Source organism: Rhinichthys klamathensis, unplaced genomic scaffold (assembly GCF_029890125.1).
Source record: "Rhinichthys klamathensis goyatoka isolate OS25496 unplaced genomic scaffold, OSU_Roscu_1.1 h1tg000303l_1, whole genome shotgun sequence".
In the NCBI taxonomy this organism is placed as follows: Eukaryota; Metazoa; Chordata; class Actinopteri; order Cypriniformes; family Leuciscidae; genus Rhinichthys; species Rhinichthys klamathensis.
In genome coordinates, this window is record NW_026606822.1 from 530,161 (window position 1) to 551,673 (window position 21,513).

At 37.7% G+C, this 21,513-nt stretch overlaps 1 protein-coding gene across 3 annotated transcripts in view; it reads right to left on the bottom strand.

Moving 5' to 3' along the window:
• The window catches only part of LOC130104014 (membrane-associated guanylate kinase, WW and PDZ domain-containing protein 3), a 132,970-nt gene extending 111,695 nt beyond the window's left edge, over positions 1-21,275 (bottom strand). For all 3 annotated transcript variants that reach the window (XM_056270392.1, XM_056270393.1, XM_056270394.1), the window contains exon 1: positions 20,624-21,275. In XM_056270392.1, coding sequence (XP_056126367.1) covers positions 20,624-20,930 — 307 coding nt within the window. In that variant the 5' untranslated portion in view covers positions 20,931-21,275. The remainder of the gene's footprint in view (positions 1-20,623) is intronic.
• Positions 21,276-21,513: the final 238 nt, after the last annotated feature.

The following is a 21,513-nucleotide window of genomic DNA, read 5'->3' on the forward strand; positions in this document are numbered from 1 at the left end:
CAGGGGACAGAACACACCCTTGTGGTGCCCCTGTGTTTATGGCTTTTAATGATGAGACACATGAGTTAAATTTGACTTGTTGGCTACGGTTCGTCAAAAAGTCAAAAATCCACAAAACTGGTCTTGGGTTAACCCCAAGGTGAATCAATTTTTTTACCATCAGGTGGGGTTGGATTGTGTTAAAGGCACTGCTGAAATCTATGAACACAATCTTAACAAGACTCTTTGCCTGTTCAAGGTGCTCATATATATTATTTGTCAGAGTCAGCAGTGCATCTTCAACCCCCCTATCGGCACGTTAAGCAAATTGGTTTGGGTCTAAAGATGGTGTGACCTCACATAAAAGCTTTTTTTGAATTATTTTTTCAAAACATTTCATTGCCGTAGATGTTAGGGCAACAGGGCGCAGGTCATTAAGTTCCCTAGGTTTATTATTTTTGGGTAGGGGCACGATCAAAGATTTTTTCCATAGACAAGGAACTACACCAGTGTCTATTGACAGCTGGAACAGCCTTTGAAAGGGCTGTGCCAGCTGATCTGCGCACACCCTTAATGTCCTGCTGCTAATACCATCAGGCCCACTAGCCTTACGGGGATTCACCTGTCTAAAGTAAGACTTAACATCGTCTATAGTCACCTGTCATCGTCACCTGATTCATTGAAAGTCAAGTCACCTTTATTTATATAGCGCTTTTTACAATACAGATTGTATCAAAGCAGCTTCACAGTGATAACATGAAAAAGAAATACAACAAAGTTTGTTTCTAGAAGAAAATTGCGTCATCATCCACCTCAAGTAATGAATGATTAATAAGAAAATAATGATTAATTAATGAATCAAACATCGCTACTTTTCTCGTGAATGTGCCGAGGTAAGCAAGGGCAGATGTCATGATTTCCATTAAACTTACAGCCTAGACTTGGAATATATTTCCATCGTGCTTTTTTTTTTTTTGTCAGTTTGAAACTTTTGAGCCCCAGTCCATCTCATTTTTTTGTTTGTTTTTAAGAAAACTGAAAAAAATGGCCTTTTAAAACAAAAAGTCATAAAGGTTTATAACAACATGCGGGTGAGCAAATGATGACAGAATTAGCATTTTTGGCTAAACTGTGTCTTTCAATTATTCTCAATTCGATTTTAGCAGGAGCAGAAAAAAATGTGTCACGCACTGTCGCTATGATGATCAGCTCAAAATGTTGGCGAAAAAGCACGCCACGTCAACCATACATCACACACATCTTACCAAGCTATGGCTAATTTCATCCCGGTTCCTCGAGTGCTTGCTGACCATCTGTGAGGTATGACTGAGCTGGAATGCTTTGGTTTTAATAGTGAAAGAGAGATAGACAGATGACGCTGGAAAAGTCCAGAGGCATTACTGTGTTTGATGGGACGCAAGCGGCACCACATGCACGTCTGAAATCCAGAGCTTAAAGAGGATTTATTCCGACTTAGAGACATTCATAGAGACAAGACAGCGCCTCTAGTAAACCCTCTCAAATACACACGCACAGATGTACAGTGGACGGAGATAGAAAATAAGCATTTGTATTTAGGCTATTATGACTATTTCCTCACCAGGTGAAACATGGAGTTGACAGGTTTTGAGTGTTACGACTAAACTAAACTGACAAACGTGGACTTCAACAAACAGACACGCATGCAAACGCAGCAAAGGCCCTGGGGTTTGATGTGAGAGTGATTAAATTGGGTTTTATGCATGTGTGAGGAACACAGGTGCTATTTTTCACCAACAGGAGGGGTGAGGTAGCCTAGATGAAAAGAATGATAAGTTTAGAGTTCAAGGATAAAGCAGGAAAATGGATTTCCACTTTTGCAGTATTCCCAATAAACATGCAAGAACAGGTGCTGGTTCACACATTATGATCTATCCCTTATGCCGTACGGCACACACACGTGTGTGTGTGTGTGTGTGTGCGTGTGTGTGCGCGTGCGTTTGCGTGAACATACACAGGTAAAAGGAACGGTATTCTGTAGAGAGTAGCGCTGGCAAGCTTGTCAGGCATTCATAATGCAAAAGGCTAAAAATACATCAGAGGTTCACCCACACACACACACACACACACACACACAGCATCTGGAATTCTCCTCATCCCACGATCAGAGCTAACGGAGAAAACCTGAGCTAACAACGAGCGTGTTATTGGCAGCATACAAACTAGGGTTGTGCAGTATCAAGAATTTGCCAGGGTTCGATATAAGAATCTGACATATTTCAGGACCTCATCCGGATAACAATGCACTGCTTTATCCAACACAGTTCAAACTGCGTGACGTGAAGCGTAAAAGTTGACATTCATTAAATATGTTTAGCAAATTTACAGTTTCTTTCTGTAATGTAAATGAAAGTCATTTGCACTCTATGGTGAATTTTAATTATCACCAAATCTCAACAAATATGAACCATCATATTTCAGTACAAACAATAATTAGAAAGCCATCAAATGACAGCTACAAAATCAATGTGGGGACATTTTTATTGAATTATTAAAGATTTGTTTGCATTTTCTGAATTTAAATTCAACAACAAATCTACATCTTACATTAAATTAGTAATTAATTGGTCAAAAGTGACATTTATAATGATGTTACAAAAGATTTCAATTTTTTTTTAAATGCTGTTCTTTTCATTAGATTAAAGAATCCTAAAAAAATGTATTACTGTTTACAACGTTGATAATAATAAAAAAAAATGTTTCTTAAGCTTCAAATCGGCATATTAGAATGATTTCTGAACGATCATGTGACACAGAAGACTAGAGTTATGATACTGAAAATTCAGCTTTAACATCACTGGAATTGAATACATTTTAAAATATATTAAAATAGAAAACTAGGGCTGTCAATCGATTAAAATTTTTAATCTAATTAATTACATACTCTGTAATTAATTCATCTAAATTAATCGCATACACAATCTTACAATGTTTACATGGTACAATTTCTGGTAAGCTACGTTTTTATTATTATTGCTTGACACAAATTTCACGATTTCAATTTAATTTAATTCTTGTGATTTGATGCAATATTGACTCATTTGGATAAATAGGTACACAAGATAGGCATTCATTTTTCTCAAGAAAAAAAAAATCTCACCCAATGCTGTAAAAATACAGAGAGCCATATCAGCTGGTAGTATTTAAGGTTAAAAATAGCTCAAATTAAATGTGTGTTTATTACAAATAACAACTTTGATAACGGCTAAGTAAAAATATAATACATATGTAATATAGTAGTAGGCTACATAAATTTAGAAAAATACTCTCTATAGCTCTTTTTTTTATAGCCAACTATAACGTGCTATGAAATGGCTTTCCTGAGGTAACTTAGGCTAAATGTTATGTGACATAATTGTTCTCCAGCTGTTTTATTGACCTCTTTTCGCGGTTGAAAAACACTGATTGATCGAGGAATATACATTTCGGTAAGTTTTAGGCTGCCCTACTGTATCTTTCAACATTGGTCATTCGTGTTTATTTACTATTAGCTAGAGAGATGATCGGTTCACGTGCCGCTAGGGATCTGTCATGTCACATTTACAAGCGCCAAAACGGTATTTATTGTTTGATTTGATGGAGATTTTTTTAATATCATAAGTAACGTGCTCTGTCTTGTCTGTTTCCGTGTCCTCTCTTTGGTGCGCGATTTTTCTGTGCGTGAGAAAATGGTTGTGTGACGTGAGAGCGCGTGAAAAGTTACAACCAGGTTACAACACACACAAGCGCGCTTTCTCTCAGACACACTCACCGACTCACGCACACACTCCTGGATACTTTGCATTGATGTGGTACTTTAGAGTTGACGAACTCTGTTTGTTATTAGTAAATGTTCCAAACAATGATCCAAGCAGCGCGTTCTTGTCTCCCTCCTTTTTACACGAATGGTGGCTACGGCTAGAACGGCTCCGCAAAGGTCAAAACGGAATGGATTAATCTGCGTTATTTTTTTTAACTTTTAAATGGCAATGTATATATTATAATTGAATATAGAATAATTTAAATATATAAATAAATGAATAAACACGCACAAGCACATCATAAAAAGACTAAACACCGGTGATACCGGTATACTTGTGTTGTCACAGATCGAGTAACTGGTGCGAAAATTTCCCTGACCGTCACATCCCTAATTGATACTGAGGTACCAGATGCTGATATCGTACCGGAGACCAAATTTTAGTATTGATCCAACCGTAACACAATCTGATTCTCCTAATCGTTCTATCACAACATTAAAACCTAGCTATTTGAACCAAATTAAACACTCAGCCAGTCCATGAGCCTGAATAACTGACTTTTGTTCAATGACATGGCTAATTCATTAATTACCATTCAATTGCTACATAAAAGCGTGCTTAAACACTGTTAATCACACGACTTAATGTGTTCAGAATGAGTAAACGTGTCAGTTTGATTACTATGCTCCAGACTAGAAACTGCTTCCCGCAACACCCACAGCCATCAAACTTCAGCTGTAAACAACTATTCCAGTTCAGACGTCAACATCGTATGCGGCTTTGCTCCTATTCCGTCATTTGTATGTGGGAGAGAAAGCAACATCAACACTATACGTAGAGCTTGTCAGCCGCCAGATGCCAAGCCGACGGAAACTGTGGCGCTAACATTGAGTGCTGACGTTGATCGGGCCGCTAATACGGGCAAAACACAAGTAAATGGGACCACCGCAGGCAGCTTAAGAATTTTTCCGGCTTGTTAATGTGTTGCATCCACTTCACTGACCATCATGGATGAGTCATTTGCAACAAATAGCTGTCTCACCAGCAGGCCACGATACCTCAAGTCACAGTGAGATATTTAGACATTTGCATCCTTTTTCGTTTTATGGCAGCTGGTTTCTAACCGGGCTCCCAGGAGCACATGTTGAATTGAAACAGTGCTTTGCTGTCGATATGCACAAACAAATCGATCCGATTCTAAAGAACTCCGCAGGGTGGACAAGTAAGAATCCAGATATTCAAGCAGTTTGTTTTCTATTTCCATGCAAGTGAGCTTCAATATATTGCTCGAAAAGCAAGTAAACATTCTTGCACAAATTTGCCATAGTTTCCATCAAAGGCCATGGTTAAAGTAATCATTTCTACTGTAATGACACACATATATATATATAGAAAGAATATAGAAATACTTAGGGTTCGGGATTTGAACCCACTAAAAACCACTTACCCTGCTAATAACTCATCACGAGTCGTTTGTGCTTCAGACAATGACTGATACCCCAAATCATGTGCTTTTGTTTTAAGCAATTTCTCTTATATGATATTCACCTTGTAGATGATAAAACTAAGAAAATCCCAGACTTACATTGGAGGAGGAGCCTGAGTCATATTTAGAGACCAGAATATCAATATTGACTTCTTTTTTTACAGCAGAAGTGGCTAATACCAAGCTATCACAGTTTTACTGTACTGGGACCATCAGCAACAACAGCAGCCGCACTATGACATTTTGGTTACTATTTACTACGGTTTGCAAACAATAAAAATGTTCTACTTCTATTCAAAAGAATATTGTCAACAACCGCAGCTGTCATGGCTATTTCTATTTCAGGAACACTTAAGACACGGTGTGTGTGTGTGTGTGTGTGTGTGTGTGTGTGTGCGTTTAATACACACCATACTGAACTTTGCCTTTAGCATGAGAAAGAATGAGAGCGATGTGGAGCAGAAAAAAGAAGAGCGTGCTCAAAAGAGTCAAATCTGCACTCAAAGAGATGCGATCATAAGTGAGGTGAAATCTACAGTAGAGCTTTGGCAAATGTCAGTGTGGAAGACTGAAACACTTCAAACATGGGTTTATGCCTGACTGCTATTGCAACATTAATAGGAGGTAAGAGAAGGGCAAAAACGTCGTAAAAGTTCAACTTTCTATACAGTGCTTTTTTTTGCCCTACCTACAGCTGAAATCGAAATACGTGCCTCTTAATACGAGCTGTTTAATATTGGAAGAACCACCTAAAAATACCTGCTAAAAAAACGAAGGTGATTATTTTCTTCTTGACAAACTATAGTGTTCTGTCGGTTTACACAGTTGTACCACAACAAAGCCAAAACTCAAATGTTTTGCATTTTTTACAGAATTTGCTCAGCCATCTCATTGTCTCTGGGTTTATGTAACTGAAAACACCCACAAAACACACACACATCCAGAAACAGGCCGAGCCAGTTTTCCTTAGCAGGTCACATACATTCGTGCACAGAGGTATGCAAAGCCAGTTGGCCTTGTAACATAACAAGCTATTCTCTTACTCTAAGAAATGTCTCAGTGTACATTCATTGTCAACCAATATACATATCTTAATTCTGAAGTCATGTTCGGAATGAAATACTAGAATTTTGAATCCTGCAAACGCAAAGTTTTCATTCAAGAGTGTGCTACACTGTGGTCACATCACCTCATTAAGTTGCATGTTAAATTCAGCAAGTGACATAAATACATTCATTTTGCATTTCATTACACTTTTGTATTAAAATGTCTTAGCAGTCAAATCAAAGGACATGTTGAAATGCAAGGTCAAGTCAAGCACACTGCATTACAGGATGGTTTTCACAGTATGACCTACTGCAGTGGTTCTCAACTTCCATGGGGACCACAGGATGACTTCAAATTATTTAATAATATATTCTAATATAAATAAAATCTCACTTTGAAAAATAAAAACACTATAGTCTGAAATAGTATGAGTAGTATGGTAGTGTGCTTTTCCGAACACAGAGAGAATATATGTTTGTGCAAGAGCAATAATAAACTGGTGCATTTGAAGCTATTTATATGCATATACACAAACACACACTAGGGAACTCTGGGAAGTGCAGATTATTCTGTTTTATTAGTATTTAAGTGTATAAGTAAATACTATATCACATATACTGACATGAATGCTGACATGAAATGCAACATTTATTTTGCATCACATCATCAAGGTTCTTATTAATATCCAGCCATATGCACAAACAATTTGGTATCACTGCACACACACACACACACACTCATTATGAGTATCATGAAAAGAGACTCACATCTTTTCAGCACCACTGGCCTCTGACTCCCCCGGAGGGGACGTAACCCATAGCAACACCCACAATGTGGAGACCGCTTGACTCTGAGAAGGATGTGCTGAGCTTTTCATATGATAACACACATGCATACATGAGAGGGGTTTAGAAATCCTGTACATCTAAAATAAAAGCAGTGACGTTTCGAATCACTTTGAAAGAAATGCAAAGAGAGAGAGAGGGAGAGAGAGAGAGAGAGAGAGAGAGAGAGAGAGAGAGAGAGAGAGCTCCTGGAGCAGAAAGCTCGGCTGCCTCTGTGGTCTGCCACTTTAAATCAGATGGCAGCGTCTGATGGCTCAATGTGAATGCTGCCCAATAATAGAAACAGTTTGGCGAGAAATACAGAGGAAAGAGGGCAAAGGAGAGATAGAGCGGGGAAATGAGGGAATAACAAGGACAAGCCAGACCTCCATCTGAAAGCCACTGGCCTCCGGGTCTATCATTCTCTCTTCTGCTCTCTTTCTGGTTTAGAGAGTTGAAAGGTGCAGGAAAACGCTATATTCTCCCACCCCAAGAATGAAGTAAGCTGCCGGGGGCCTGTTTAGATCAAATGTGATCTTTAAAAGCTGCTTTGAGTCAAAGTATGGCTAAATTGTGTTGCAGCCCCTTAATAACAGCGGAGAGTCAAATGAAGTTTAAAAAAAAAGGCCTGCTCTAATGCCATACGAAGAAACCTGAAACAACTATCGGATATGTGAATCAATCACAATGAGATCTGAACATTGGGACTCAAGTCTCACATCACCTGGTGCTCAGGTCTAATCGAATTACATCAAGCCACCAAGAGAAACTCCATCCTTTCCATCAGTTAGATTGCCACCACAACATTTTAAGAGACATTCAAGCAGTTTGTCTTGGTTTAGTATACATTATGCTGGCATACTGTTCCATCAAACAACAGGTTTAAGAGGAGGAGGAGCACATGGATATAATTCATGTGGACATTAAAATACAATGCAGTGGGTCCAAAAAGCATTTGGATGCTTAATGGCATAGTCACGGCATTAGAGACACAATTTCAAACCAAGTAGCATCCGTCTACATTGTGAACCATATTCAATTGTATGCTTGACTGCTAGTGCATTTTATATATATATATATATATATATAAATCCCCCTGGGTTTAAAACATTATCTAATGCAATGACATTTATACATTTTCAAAGTGTGACGTAGATGTCCAAATGCTTCTCTTAGGTCAATATGTGTACATTTGCAGATAAGAAATGGCATTTACATCCTCAGATATAAAGGCAGTAGAGATCTCTTCAATGTGCCACCCATTTTTAAACATTATGTTGACAAAAACAGATGAACCTTTCATGCTTCGTCATGCTTGTGTTTTCATTTAAAGGTTATGTTTAATGATGTGATTCCGTTTATGAGGATCTTAAACCATCATTAACAAGTGTAAATTGCCAAATACTCAATACAATTTTAGCTATAAATGGCGACATTTAGGGTCGAAATCTTCTTAAAGTTCACGCTTGCATCATCACTGTTTGCAAACAGTCTGGTAGTGTATTTTATAGAAATACTTAGGGTTAGGGATTAGAACCCACTAAAAACCACTTACCCTGAACGTTAGTATTGGACGTTAGTAACTCATCACGAGTCGTTTGTGCTTCATATCATGTGCTTTTGTTTTAAGCAATTTTTCGTATATGATATTCATCTTGTAGATGATAAAACTAAGAAAATCCCACAGCCATCATTGGAGGAGGAGTCATATTTAGAGACCAGAATATCAATATTGACTTCTTTTTTGACAGCAGAATTGGCAAATACCAGTTTATCACAGTTTTACTGTACTGGGACCAGCAGCAACAACAGCAGCCGCACTACGACATTTTGATTACTATTTACTAGCAAATAATAAAAATATTCAATATTTCAATATTTGGGTGTACTACACCTATAAACATTTGGTGAAAGTTTAAAACACACCTCCAACAGAGGGAAGTGTAGGTTTATTCAGTCTGCCCGTGACGTGTCTGTGGAAAAAATTATTTTAAAAAAATGAAGTATGTGATTAGCAACAAATGCTTGTGTCATTGCTCATGCCTCATTCGGGTCAGACCGGTTTTAAGTGAATGACGGACAGCAGACATACTTGAGGAGTGTGTGAAACAAACAGCAACTCTGAAACTCGGAGTGTAAAACTTTCCTGTCCAGTCTGAATTCCACAAATCAATTTTGGTCGGTTGCCCTTACAAAGAGGCAACACATTAAACTTGAAGAACCTTTATAATTAGTCTGGTTTCAGATTCATCTGACTCTGATCTATAGCACATTTCTTTGGGGGAGTTTACATAAGATGTGTTCTTGCATACAAAAACAGCACAATGGAATGAAACATTACAAAAATCTGGACTATTTTTAACTTCACACGCTGCTTTTAAATGAAATGCTCATGGCGGGATACTCAAAAATCATGAAACACGACGCAACTAACGTCACCTAAAGGAACAATAACATTAGTTTTAAAAACTGCATATTATTTGCAGGTTCATAACATTAGAAGCCAAAAAAAGTGCTCGAGCATCTAAGGAACATCCATTAATGGTTTATGGATGGCATAACCCTGTCATCCACAAACTAAATTAAATATTAAGATCCATATAAAACAACACTGTGATCCATCATTTATCACACATAAGGACAATTTCTGCTGAGCTCCGTAATTGTTTGGGACGACATTAAGGACGTTTTGATTGAATGTGTACCGATGGTGTAGACCTCTGGTGCAGTCAGCCGTGTTTACGAGGAAACAGGGTCTCTGAAAACACACACACACACACACACACACACACCTACACAAACAGTGTTAGCCTCAGAGAACAAGTCCAGATACTCGACAGCACATGATGCAACATCCAACAACATCAATTTGAGGGGAAAAGAAAAAAATGTTTCTGGCTAAGCTGCATACTAATCAACTAGAACAGTATTTTTCTTACTTTCTAATAGTGAAATCTTTATACATCCATTTACCAATCCAAAACAAAGCTTAAATGCCCAAATGCTTAAAGCCCACTTCCAAGTCAATATGCCTCAAGTACACTTTCATGGAACTGTATGACTCTTTTGCACATTTTATCGCCCACAAGGTAAAAATCATATGCCCAATTGCTTAGAAAACTAAAAGCACACAGTCTCTCATCAGCAAACACCATATTATTATTAATAATATTATTATTATTTAACTAGTATAAGTCAGCATGAGTTACATGCTAAAATTAAATTCTTAGGGTAAGTAGTAAGGGCAAAAAAATAGTACTAATAAATGAAAAGTTGATCAAATAAATGATTTAATTAATTAATTAATTAATTAATGAATAAACAAATAAATAGATAAATAAATAAATAATCCAGGTATAGACCCTTTTCACATTTTCGGGTTTAGTCGTCATAGTTGGGTAGAATTCCATTGCGGTGAATGAGAGAATACATTAAATATATTTTTTGTCTTCCCATTTGCTCAAACAGCAAAAAAACAACTTTCAAAAAGAGGAAATAAATAGAGAAAGATTGATAACGGCAGTCAGAGGAGAGAAAGATGTGAACTTTACCGTCACTCCGATAGCCACCGTATTAGAAAAACCCTCACAGCAGCGTTAACTAGTTTTTTTTAATTTGATGTAAAGGTAATATAAAACTAAGTATGGTGTTATAAATATACATACATATTTTAAAAAAAAATCAAATATAAAAAACGTTGCAAGATTAATGATGCTGATGACTGTTAAAGGGCGTCATCACGGCCCGTGAAAAGGGTCTTAAGCAGAATAAAGAAGAGTACAGAGATATATGATGCCATCTGTTCATAGCATAAATGTTAAGAAGCCAAGTCCTTGGTTATAGTAGATCAATCTGTAGATAATTATTTGTTTACCTATGTTGAAAATAGAAAATTACATTACATGGTATCCCTGAGGGTCCCATCAGTCTGTGTAGCTCTTATCCTACCACTTAGTCTATCCATTCTACACTGGCATGCCATTTTTGACCCATGTATGTCCAGCTCTTAATATTTATGACCTGCTGCCCTTCCACGTCAGCCCTGTTATCAGTCTCTGTCATGTTTAGGGACACAGCCGCTCTGGATTACTGCAAGCAAGCAGAAAGCAATGTCCCTGCGAGGACGTCTGCACGGGGGGGTTATATAATACTCCGTAATCCCCATATACTGCGTACGTGTATGTGTGTGCTAGAGAAAGAGTGAAAAGAGTGTGTTTGACAGCGACACAGAGAAAAAGCGTATGTCAGGGGGTCATAAAACTCTGCATACCCGACAATGTGTCTCCTTGTCCCACAGTAAGGCCACTGGCATCATCATTTTAATGTTAAAATACTTTCTATTATTATCACTGTGTACTGTGCAGAGATACCATTGAGTACTAAGATATAGTAGGTTTATACCCAACAAGCAAAAAACGTTTTCCCATAATTGCATTTTGGTTACATCATAGTTTAAAATGGTGTAGAAAACCAACCTATGCTCAAGATAAAACAAATAATGAACACATGAAGTACTGTTTACTGATTATGAATCCAAAGAAATCAATAACAAACTGCCAATTTAACGTTTTATCTTAGTTGTAGATTTTTTTTTTTTACCAAAATAAAACATTAGGGAAACAGGTTTTCTTTTAATAGCCAATATCCATGTTATAACATTTCGCCAACATTATGAAAATACATATTTATTATGACATCTAACATCTATCGCAATAATGAAGAAGGGTAATAATATCACAAACAACTAAAAAAAAAAAAAAAACAGTTGTGCTAGCTGGATCTGTGGCACATTGCTCAATTTGTTTGTCAACTAATCAGGCAAGCTTACAGCAGGACCACCTTTTTTTCCCTGAAAAATAGCAGACACGGAGAGGGCTGGAAGGAAGGCGCGTTTGAGAAGCAATTATTTTTGCAATTTTAATTGGTGCCACACTTTAATATCAAATCACACTCATAATCACATTCATTTTGTTGCTGAGATTAATCTTAGCATGTGTGGTTTGACACTGACTCTCTCGAATGCTATCCGGGAGTATGCGTTCATTTTACAATACATTGTGGGTAGACAGAGAACGTATCATCCTTCCCACCATTATGTCATTATTATTTACATACATAGACGTCAGCACAGACTTGCCCTTGCCAGCGTGACCAACTGTTCAGACAGCCAACTGTTGTTCAGCTCTTGTAGTGTGCATGCAGCAGGGCTCTGTGGGAAAGAAATGTTACGCCAACAGGACCTAGCTGGCATCGTGCCTGTTCCTGTGTTAACCACAACAAGCTACAAACTGATTCTAGGGTTTGATCTTAATCAGTTTTTGGTATTTGTGGAGATGACTCTGTCGTTTGTATTTGTCCAAGGGCTACCAACAGACTACAAGAATTCAGTCATTTGTGTATGTAATTTTGAACCCACCTCTGTATATTTTCTTTCCCCATTTCAGATTCACTTTCTGAGAAAAAGAAACAAAATAATAAGTACTAAAATACGTTTTGCAGCTAGCAGCAGTATACTGTTAGTTGTTTGCATTAAATTAATGAAAAGTTAAAGGTGATATACTTGTCTAAATTAACACATTAACAGGCAGCTCTAATTTGTTTATATGTTTATGGGTAAACAACAGAAATACCATAAATGCTTTCTGTATGTGGTGCATGTCTATAGCAGATGCCATGTCCAGCCTTTCGTTTAGGGATTAGAGCAAAACAAATAAACTACACACAGTCCACTCTTCCCCTATCGATTACTCAATCATGCCTCACTTCCCTCATTAGAGCTTCCTTTTACCTCTCAGTCACTCCATTTGCCTTCTCAAGGGTGCGTGTCACATTTCTTAAATGCATTTTCCTAGCAGGCTTTTTTTTTCATGTCTTCCTTTCTTTTCTTTCTAATGATTATGTGGCGTGTGGCCCAACAATGGCAGACGTGAGGAGTGTCAGAAATCTCCCAGATTTCATTCAAAATATCTTTATTTGTGTTTTGAAGATGAACAAAAGTCTTAATGGTTTGGAACAACATGAGGGTGAGTAAATGATGACATTTCACCTTTTTGGGTGAAATAACCCTTTAATATAAATAAAGCTGAAATAAAATTAAATATAATTTTTAGATGAAAAACAAACTTGAAATCTTGATTACAAAACGAGAACTAAGATAAATAAAATAAGGTGAAGTACTAAATAAGTAAAACTAAAATAAAAATAAATTAAAAGCTAAATAGAAATATTTAAAACTAATAAAAATGAAAAGAGCATATAAAAATCACAAAAATGTAAACTATGAGTTTAATGAAAACTAAACAAATATAATATAAATATTTATATATTGAATTAGCTTATATTTTTATATTTTCATATATATATATAAATAAATACTAAAATAACATTGAGGAGCACTAAATTCAGTTAGTATGGGACAAAAGCAGCTTAGATATTCTTTCCTGTCTGTTCAACACAAGAAATAAATGAACGGCAATAGCATTTGCCAAAGTCTCTCATATTTTACCTTTATACTCTAGATTTTCCCGGTTATTATTGATTTACGGGTTCCAAACCGAGAGCGAGAAATCTATTGGTTTGTGGAGAACACCCCTTGATACACTCAACATCTCCTCCCTCCCTCATTGATCTTGTTCTACAGCAAATCTGCCTTTTGTTATATGGCCACACCCCCTTAACAAACATCTACATAAAAACACCCCTACATCCTCGAAACCACACCCAAACATATATCACTCTCTTCCATGAAACATAAGCGCCTCCTACAAATCTGCTGTCTTAACGTTGCCAAATATGAAATCCAGTGACGCCGTCAGCACATATGGCACACAAAGAACACACACATGAAACATTTGCCCAGATTCATCAGTTTTATCCAGGCTAATGCTGGTAATTAACGACAGGACAAAAAGGCCACCACATGTGCCATTTGGAGGTGATACAGTATAATCCTTTGCACCATAAACACAGCTGGTGATGCTGTTTTATGAGCAAGAGGTTAGTGTACAGTCGGGCAGATCTGGTCACATGCACCAGAATCTTAATACCCTAAAAGGATACAACACAGAACAGAGACAGTCAGATTTTGACATTTTACTCTATATATTATGTATTGATAATTTGATACACCCAAATAATTTGATATAATTTACGTGATTTAATATGTTGAGTGTTTATTGCAATCCACACAGTCTGCACATTAGTGTTGCTTAGTATACTGTAATATTCCAGTACAAACCAAAGCTTAAGCTCGATTGCTGAAATGCATTGTAAACGCTGCATGAAAGTGAATATTATTTACAGTAATATTTTATAATAATAATTCATATAATAATATCTTTATGTAAAGTGTACAGAGCAGCCACAGCAATCTAAGAAAATTAACAACAAGCATCCAGGTATATTAATAAACGTACTGCACACAATCTATTGGTTTTCTGCATCTGCGACAGCTCACTAAATATGTAAATATAATCAGCAGGCACCACTAACTAGGAACTTCTGGCAACTTTCATTATAGATAAGTCAAATCCGTTTTCAGTTTGTATTATCAGGAATATTTCCCAAACTGGCAAGCAACTCCCATGGTGAAAGTTCTGACTGCAGCTCGGGCGAATTTCCATGCAAGGACGACTTCATCGGCGATGAATGAATTCGGTTTTTCAATCAGGCCTTTGACAAGTTACTGTACTTGACGGTTCATTTGGTTGACGTGCACCTGCCAACAAGATGGGATTAGCATCTTCAAAGGACAGAAACAGGAAGTTACGAGTGGAGAGAGTGAATAGATGGGGAACGAAGAGAAGCGGTTGAAAAGGAAGAGAGGAGAGAAACGCTAATAAAGAAGAGTGGATGTGCATTGCGGTATGTGTGCTGAATTCTTGAGTCCTAAAAGTCAGGTTTTTGCTTTGCCGCAGGCACGCATACTCCACGTTGGCGAACTCTCGATGCTCCTAGTTACACCAAGACTGTTGATTGCAGAAGTCTGCCGGTAGTTAAATTAAGCTAATTAGTGCATTCGTGACATGTGCAGATTTTTCCCCATAGCTTGAAAACAATACCACAAGGTCCTTCCCTTCCATCACATACTGAGGCTGCAATGATAATTAGAGTTTGCAGAGACATTCAGTACAAGGGGGACAGGACAAACAGCGTCCCTCTACTCCACAGTGGTTTATCTCCACGCTGCGATGTTTACCAAGGCACAACCCTGTAAGTAAATAAGCTGGAACGGTGCCTATACATTGTTCATTAGCATGAAATATAGCGTGGCTGCAGACAGCGCAAAGGATACATGATGGCTAACACCTATAAAGTAAGTGCTGATTCACAGTTTTGATATGCAACTGGATCGTTTATCAAAATAAATTAGCGTGCTGGGGAATATTTAATAAAACCTTTAACTAAAGCTTCAATAAGCTCATTAAAGTCAAAATAACACTATGCCCTGGTGTGCTATCCATTTAAAACAGTCAACCGGTGTTATTGCTCTTATCCTGAGTCATAGAGCTGCAAGGCCTCCATCAATTTAACATGTCTTTATATGCCTGTAAGTCCCTTAGGAGGTGATATTCCATGCAAGGAATGACTTAATTTGGCCCAGATGAAAGGTTGAATTAACCTTTCATATGTTCTAATCAAAGGTTCACTGTTTGGACAAAGCAATGCAGTTTCTCATTTTATGAACAGTGGAATTGCAGGCTCTGGGTGATTTCCATTTCAAAGAGCTAAAACTGTTGCTGCAATTACAATACTTCACTCCTAGAGAGATGAAACTATAACACAATTCAGAAGCACTATGTATCAGGATTGCTGTGAATTCCCACATCGATGCTATAGCTCTGAAAAACAACAGCGATGGCGTGCAGCCCACCTAAAGTAGAGGCGCGAGGTTTGAGTACTCAAGTTCAAGTTCTCCTGGGAAGTTTCTGTTTACGGTTCAGAAATCGAGATTACAATATGATGTGTTTATTTAAGTGATTTTAGTGTAATAAAATGGAACTTATGGGGACAATTTCATTTTTCTCTCTCTTTCACTTCCCGACAAAGACGAAAGGAATTTTAGTGCTCATGCAACATAATGAAGAGCAAAAGAAGCACATTAGATCTGCAATCAATGCTTTATCTTTGCATGTATCATTCTCAGGCTGCCACAAAGAATGATTGGAAATGTACTCTAGCTCAAACCCATCTGTCTTCTCATAAATCAGCTAAATAAATAGTATTTTCTGGCAAGCATTATTGCTACTCTTAATTAACACTACACAAAAAAACTGCATACAAATGCATCACAACTTCTGATTAAAAACCATTTATTTCTGCCAAGTTTCCTACTGATAATTACAAATTGATGGCGGTCATGTGCACTTAACTCGTAAACACAATCATTCCAGCATGATTTGAACACAGCAGTAACCATTTCTGATTTTAATCAAATAAACAACAATTTTCAGTTTTTCAAGTCCTCTGAGGTGACGTAAAGTACATCAAGTTTAAGGTCAAATCGCCTTAATGTTAATGCCAATCTGCAACCGGTTGTTAATTGCCACAGAAAACCCTCTCAACTCATTTGTCAGTTTGCAAAAAAAGCAGTAAAAGAATGGATATGATGCAAGGCATTGCGGGATAAATGTAAAAATATACACAGTTTAGAAAGTATAGCCATGTGAAGTTTTAACATGAGACTTGATCTGTGCATTTTAAAATCCAGCATTTTAACTCATGTCATCATTAAAATGATACTCGCAGTGACGCCAGAAATGCACTGTTTACATAAAGAAAAGTCCACACTCAGGAATCGTGTCAGTTTAGCCAGAAGCTAATCCACCTAGAACTAAAAGGACAATTTACAGTGCAAATAACACCCATTTCTGTTTTGAAGAATGAATATAAAGACTTGCCATTTAACCATTTATCCAGAATGTCTAGACTTCCATTAAGTGCTTTACTGTAAATGCAATTTTTTCTCAAAAAAAAAATGCCTGTGCACTGTGGTAATCAATATATGCAGTCAATGAAGCTGATCTTGCTTTAGCCATCAGCGAAAGCTTGAGGGATGAAGTCATAGATGCATTTTAATGATGGACCCGCTGCATAAAAAAAAAAACGACTGCAACTTTGAATCAGATGTGGACTGAGAAATACTACATCCCAATACGACTAAAGAAATAACCATAGCAATTCTCCAATGACACACAAAAAAATACCTTTGCTATACTACAGGAAAGCAAAGGTAGTCCGAGGTGGAGATGAAGCAGCCGGTGGAGGGAGAACTGCTGTTTTTGTGCCTGCGGCATCATTTCCTGTTATCAGCTGATCCTCAGTGTGTATAGGCATTTCACTCACTCCATCTATTATTCACATGCTTTGAATCCCATATGAGGCCTGGACATGGTAGACCGACATGCACATAAGCACACAAAAGCGGCCTACTACTGTGCTCACACCACAACAGAGGATACAGTAAGGTACTTTTTAAAGAACTTTTTTTTTTTTTTCATGAGCATTTCAAATGAGATTCTCTAGCAGCACTAAACAACTCCATTATCACAAAAGCACACTTGAACACACACAAACCCATTTAAACAGGGGCGGGAACTAAGAACCACTTATACATATAAAATAATAATGCATTGTTCAGCAGGATAGCCTTATTTACAAACAAAAGACATCTATGATAATGAACTGAATGATAGACACAATGTAGTCTCATAAGTATTGGTTTGAATCAATCTAAAAACTCATTCACTAACTAGAATGTATTGCTTTTAGAACAAATGGCTGTTATGAGCTAGAATCATGAGTGAGAATACTCACAATTCTGTCTCAAACTTGTGAATTATTACATAGTGATGGCATGAAACTCTGAATGGTGCAAGTCTTCAACTTATTGGTAGCAATCATGTCGTTATCTAGCACAGCTGATTGGTTGCTGTTGCATCAGCGGCCAATGAGCTTGCTGCTCAAACATTCAAATACTTGGCATTGTCTGCTGCTGTTACAGTCTGCAGTGCACTTTCAGAACCCCTTTCCCCAGCTCCGCATGTACAGATCTGCTACGGGGTTAATCCATGTGTTACATGTGCAGCAACATGTACATGCTCACAGCAATGTGTGTGAAGGTATTGGCAGTAGCAAGTCTCGGGAGTTGCTCTGCAGCAGCGTAGAAGATCTGTTCTGCCAAGACCAAATACATTAACATGACAGAATTAACTTAACTTAAAATAATCTCACAATTCACTTACTCATTAGATAATGAGTTTGTAAAAAAAATCTTCATTAAATCTTCCAACAACTCATTCACTAATCTTAACACAGTGTGAAACTAATAACTCTTATGAGCTAATGAATTGGTCCAAAACTCACAAATCAGTTCCAAACTTACTGGTTTGAAATGAATCAGTCCTAAAACTAGCCCTAAAACCTAAAATTCAATAGTTATCACTTTGAATCAGTCAGCAACTCTAATGAGCAAATTAATTGGTTAAAAAAAATTAGTCTCAAACTCATCAGTTTCTTAGAATCAGAATCAGTAAATTCCTTACAATTATCACACCCCTACAAAACCCCCACATCCACTCACCGTAACCACAGAAGACGGGATAAACTTGTTTATGTCCTAAAGGCCACAGGGCCTCAGCTGCCACTGATGTGGATGCTCTCAGAATCCCAGATACTTCTCATTTATTCAACAATCAACCATCCAGTTAATGCTATCCTTCTGTACCCTCTCCTTCTCTCCATGGCAACAACTCTCACATCTACATGCTAATAACATCCTCCTATCTCCATAACAACTCTGACATATTGTGCCTTTCCCCTCCTGCTGCTAAGAATACACTCATTCGACCCATCAATAATGCTAAGATATTCTGTGTCCATGGTAACAACGTCGTCCTCCCTTTTTTCATCATGCCCTCATATACCAGTAAGTACACACAGGCCTGTCCTATGTAAAGGTGATCCCCCTTGCTTTGATCAATACACACTCCAACAGTGAAATGACACTCATGCATTTATAAGATGTGTGTGGAGTGTTTACAACCTACCAACCCTAAGGCAAACGCTGTGCCTCCGAAACTTTAAGTGTAGCACATGTCAGAGCCAGGGCATGTAGTGCAACCACTATGGGGGAGAGAACAAAGACTCTTCTGGATGCTGTTCGGCAAAGTACTTGTCCATCGGCTGAGTGTTCCATGATGTAGAAATTACAAAGTCAGTCTTAAAGGAACAGTTCAACCTTGAGGTGCCAGAGAGGGATGATTTATTTCTTGCATGAAACAATAAAAAAATATGTTTTACAGAATGTTCACACTGCTTTGGTGGTGGACAGGGGCATGGAATGACATAGAATGACATATAAGCTAGACAATTTTTTAAAATGGTACTCCCCATTCCCCCAAAAAGGAAAATTATTAAATTTATTTGCCATCATGCCATTTCAAACCTGTATGACTAACTTTCTTCTGTGAACACTGGGGTCCAAACAACATTGGACGCCTTTGACTTTCATTCTATATGGACAAAAAAAAACAAAAAAAAACCAAGGCATTTTTCAAAAGATCTCATGTTGGATTCCACAGACGAAGAGATAGAGTCATTCAGATTTTAATTGACATCTGTATGAGTTAATAAATACAGAATTTTCTGTAAAACTTTACAATAAGGTAGTTAACGTTAGTTATTAAAAATACAATGGTTCATTGTTATTTCATGTTAGCCCAGGTTAATTAAATCATATTAACAAGTACAACTTTTGCTTTTAATAATGGATTAGTGATTGTTCAATATAAAATTAATGAAAACACTTTAGAGACCAATTCTCACTATCTAGTTGCTTATTAGCATGCATATTGCTAGGATATTGGTTGTTTATTAGTACTTATAAAGCACATTTTAATGCCTTATTCTGCATGACAATATTCTACATCCCTTAATCCCATACTCAGTACCTAAACTTAACTACCTTGCTAACTATTAATAAGCAGTAATTAATGGTTAGTTAACTTAATAGTGAGAATTTGACCTTAAAATAAAGTGTGTGAACAAATTAATTAAGTATTTTGGTTTGTTGTATGTGAACAAATGGAACTTTATTGTAAAGTGTAACCCAAATTTTCATTTTGGGGTGAACTATTACTTTAAGCTCGGTTCACGCTACCTGCGAAGCATGTCACTGCACGGTTATATAGCCCCAGTCCCCATCCACTTTATTGTTTGGATTGAATCGAGAAAAGCGTGAACATTCTGGATAAAAATAAATCAATAAACAAACTAAGTAATCACTTTTCGTGTTCCACAAAAGAAAGAACATCTTGTGCGTCTGCAAATGATGGTGTGTAGAGTAGACTACAAATTTTAAACATTTATATTTGGATGAAGTGTCCCTTTAAATGTAAAAATTAACGACAAGGTTGCGCTGCGAGCCACAACTCCCCTGGCAACAGTTATTGTTTGGCAACATTGACTTTCAACAACAACAACAGCAAAAACAAGTTCTCTCAGTTTACCTGGTTTGACAGTCTTAATACGAATCGGCTCCCGAAAGTGGCGCATCACCGCGTGCGTGTCTCGGTTCGTCAGCCCACTGACAGGTGTCCCGTTCACTTCCAATAACACATCCCCGTAGTACGGTAGTCTCCCGACGTGACACACCAGCACGTCCAAGTTCATCTGACCGAGGAACGGGAACTCCCCGTGCTCGGCGCCTCCAAGTATCTCCACAACATCACCGAACTCCCCAACGCTTCCCCACGACACGGCGCACTCCTGCACTTTAGTGGACCAGTGTTTCTTCCTCTTCAGCGTTTTAGACATTCTTTATCCTTTAAGTTTCAGTGCAGTTCCACGTTAACAGGTTTTGAAGCCCTTTTTCCCGGTGTGTCGTTCACTTTACCCGGTGTGGGGATGACAGCGCGCGGATGTGAAACGCCATCCAGCCCGTGATAACTCCATAGTTCAAGACAACATTTGATCAAATCATCAAAACGTCCTTTACGAATGCGCGAGGATACTATAGCTACATTATGCAAAATAATATCAAAAGTAAACAACAATCTATAGAAGAATGAAGTAAAACTGTTTACCTGTTAAGTTCACTCAGGTTTTGCATGCACAGCTTCAAGCGCACTAGACTGAAACACGGATAAACGTGTCTGTCAGTACAGCCGCGTGTCTAAAGGGAATTAGAGGCAAAATAGTGTCTCGCGGGTATAAAGAGCCAGCGAAGCGGCAGTCTTATGGAGATATTCGGCCGAAGCTCAGGTTAGTCTTCGAAACGCGATTCCCAGTCAGTGAGTAGATGCGTCTGACGCTTCTTCATTCCTTGCTAGTGCCCGAACCATCAGCTTTACACACATTATGAGCTCTTGATGAATAGCCTACTAGAGAAATAACTCGT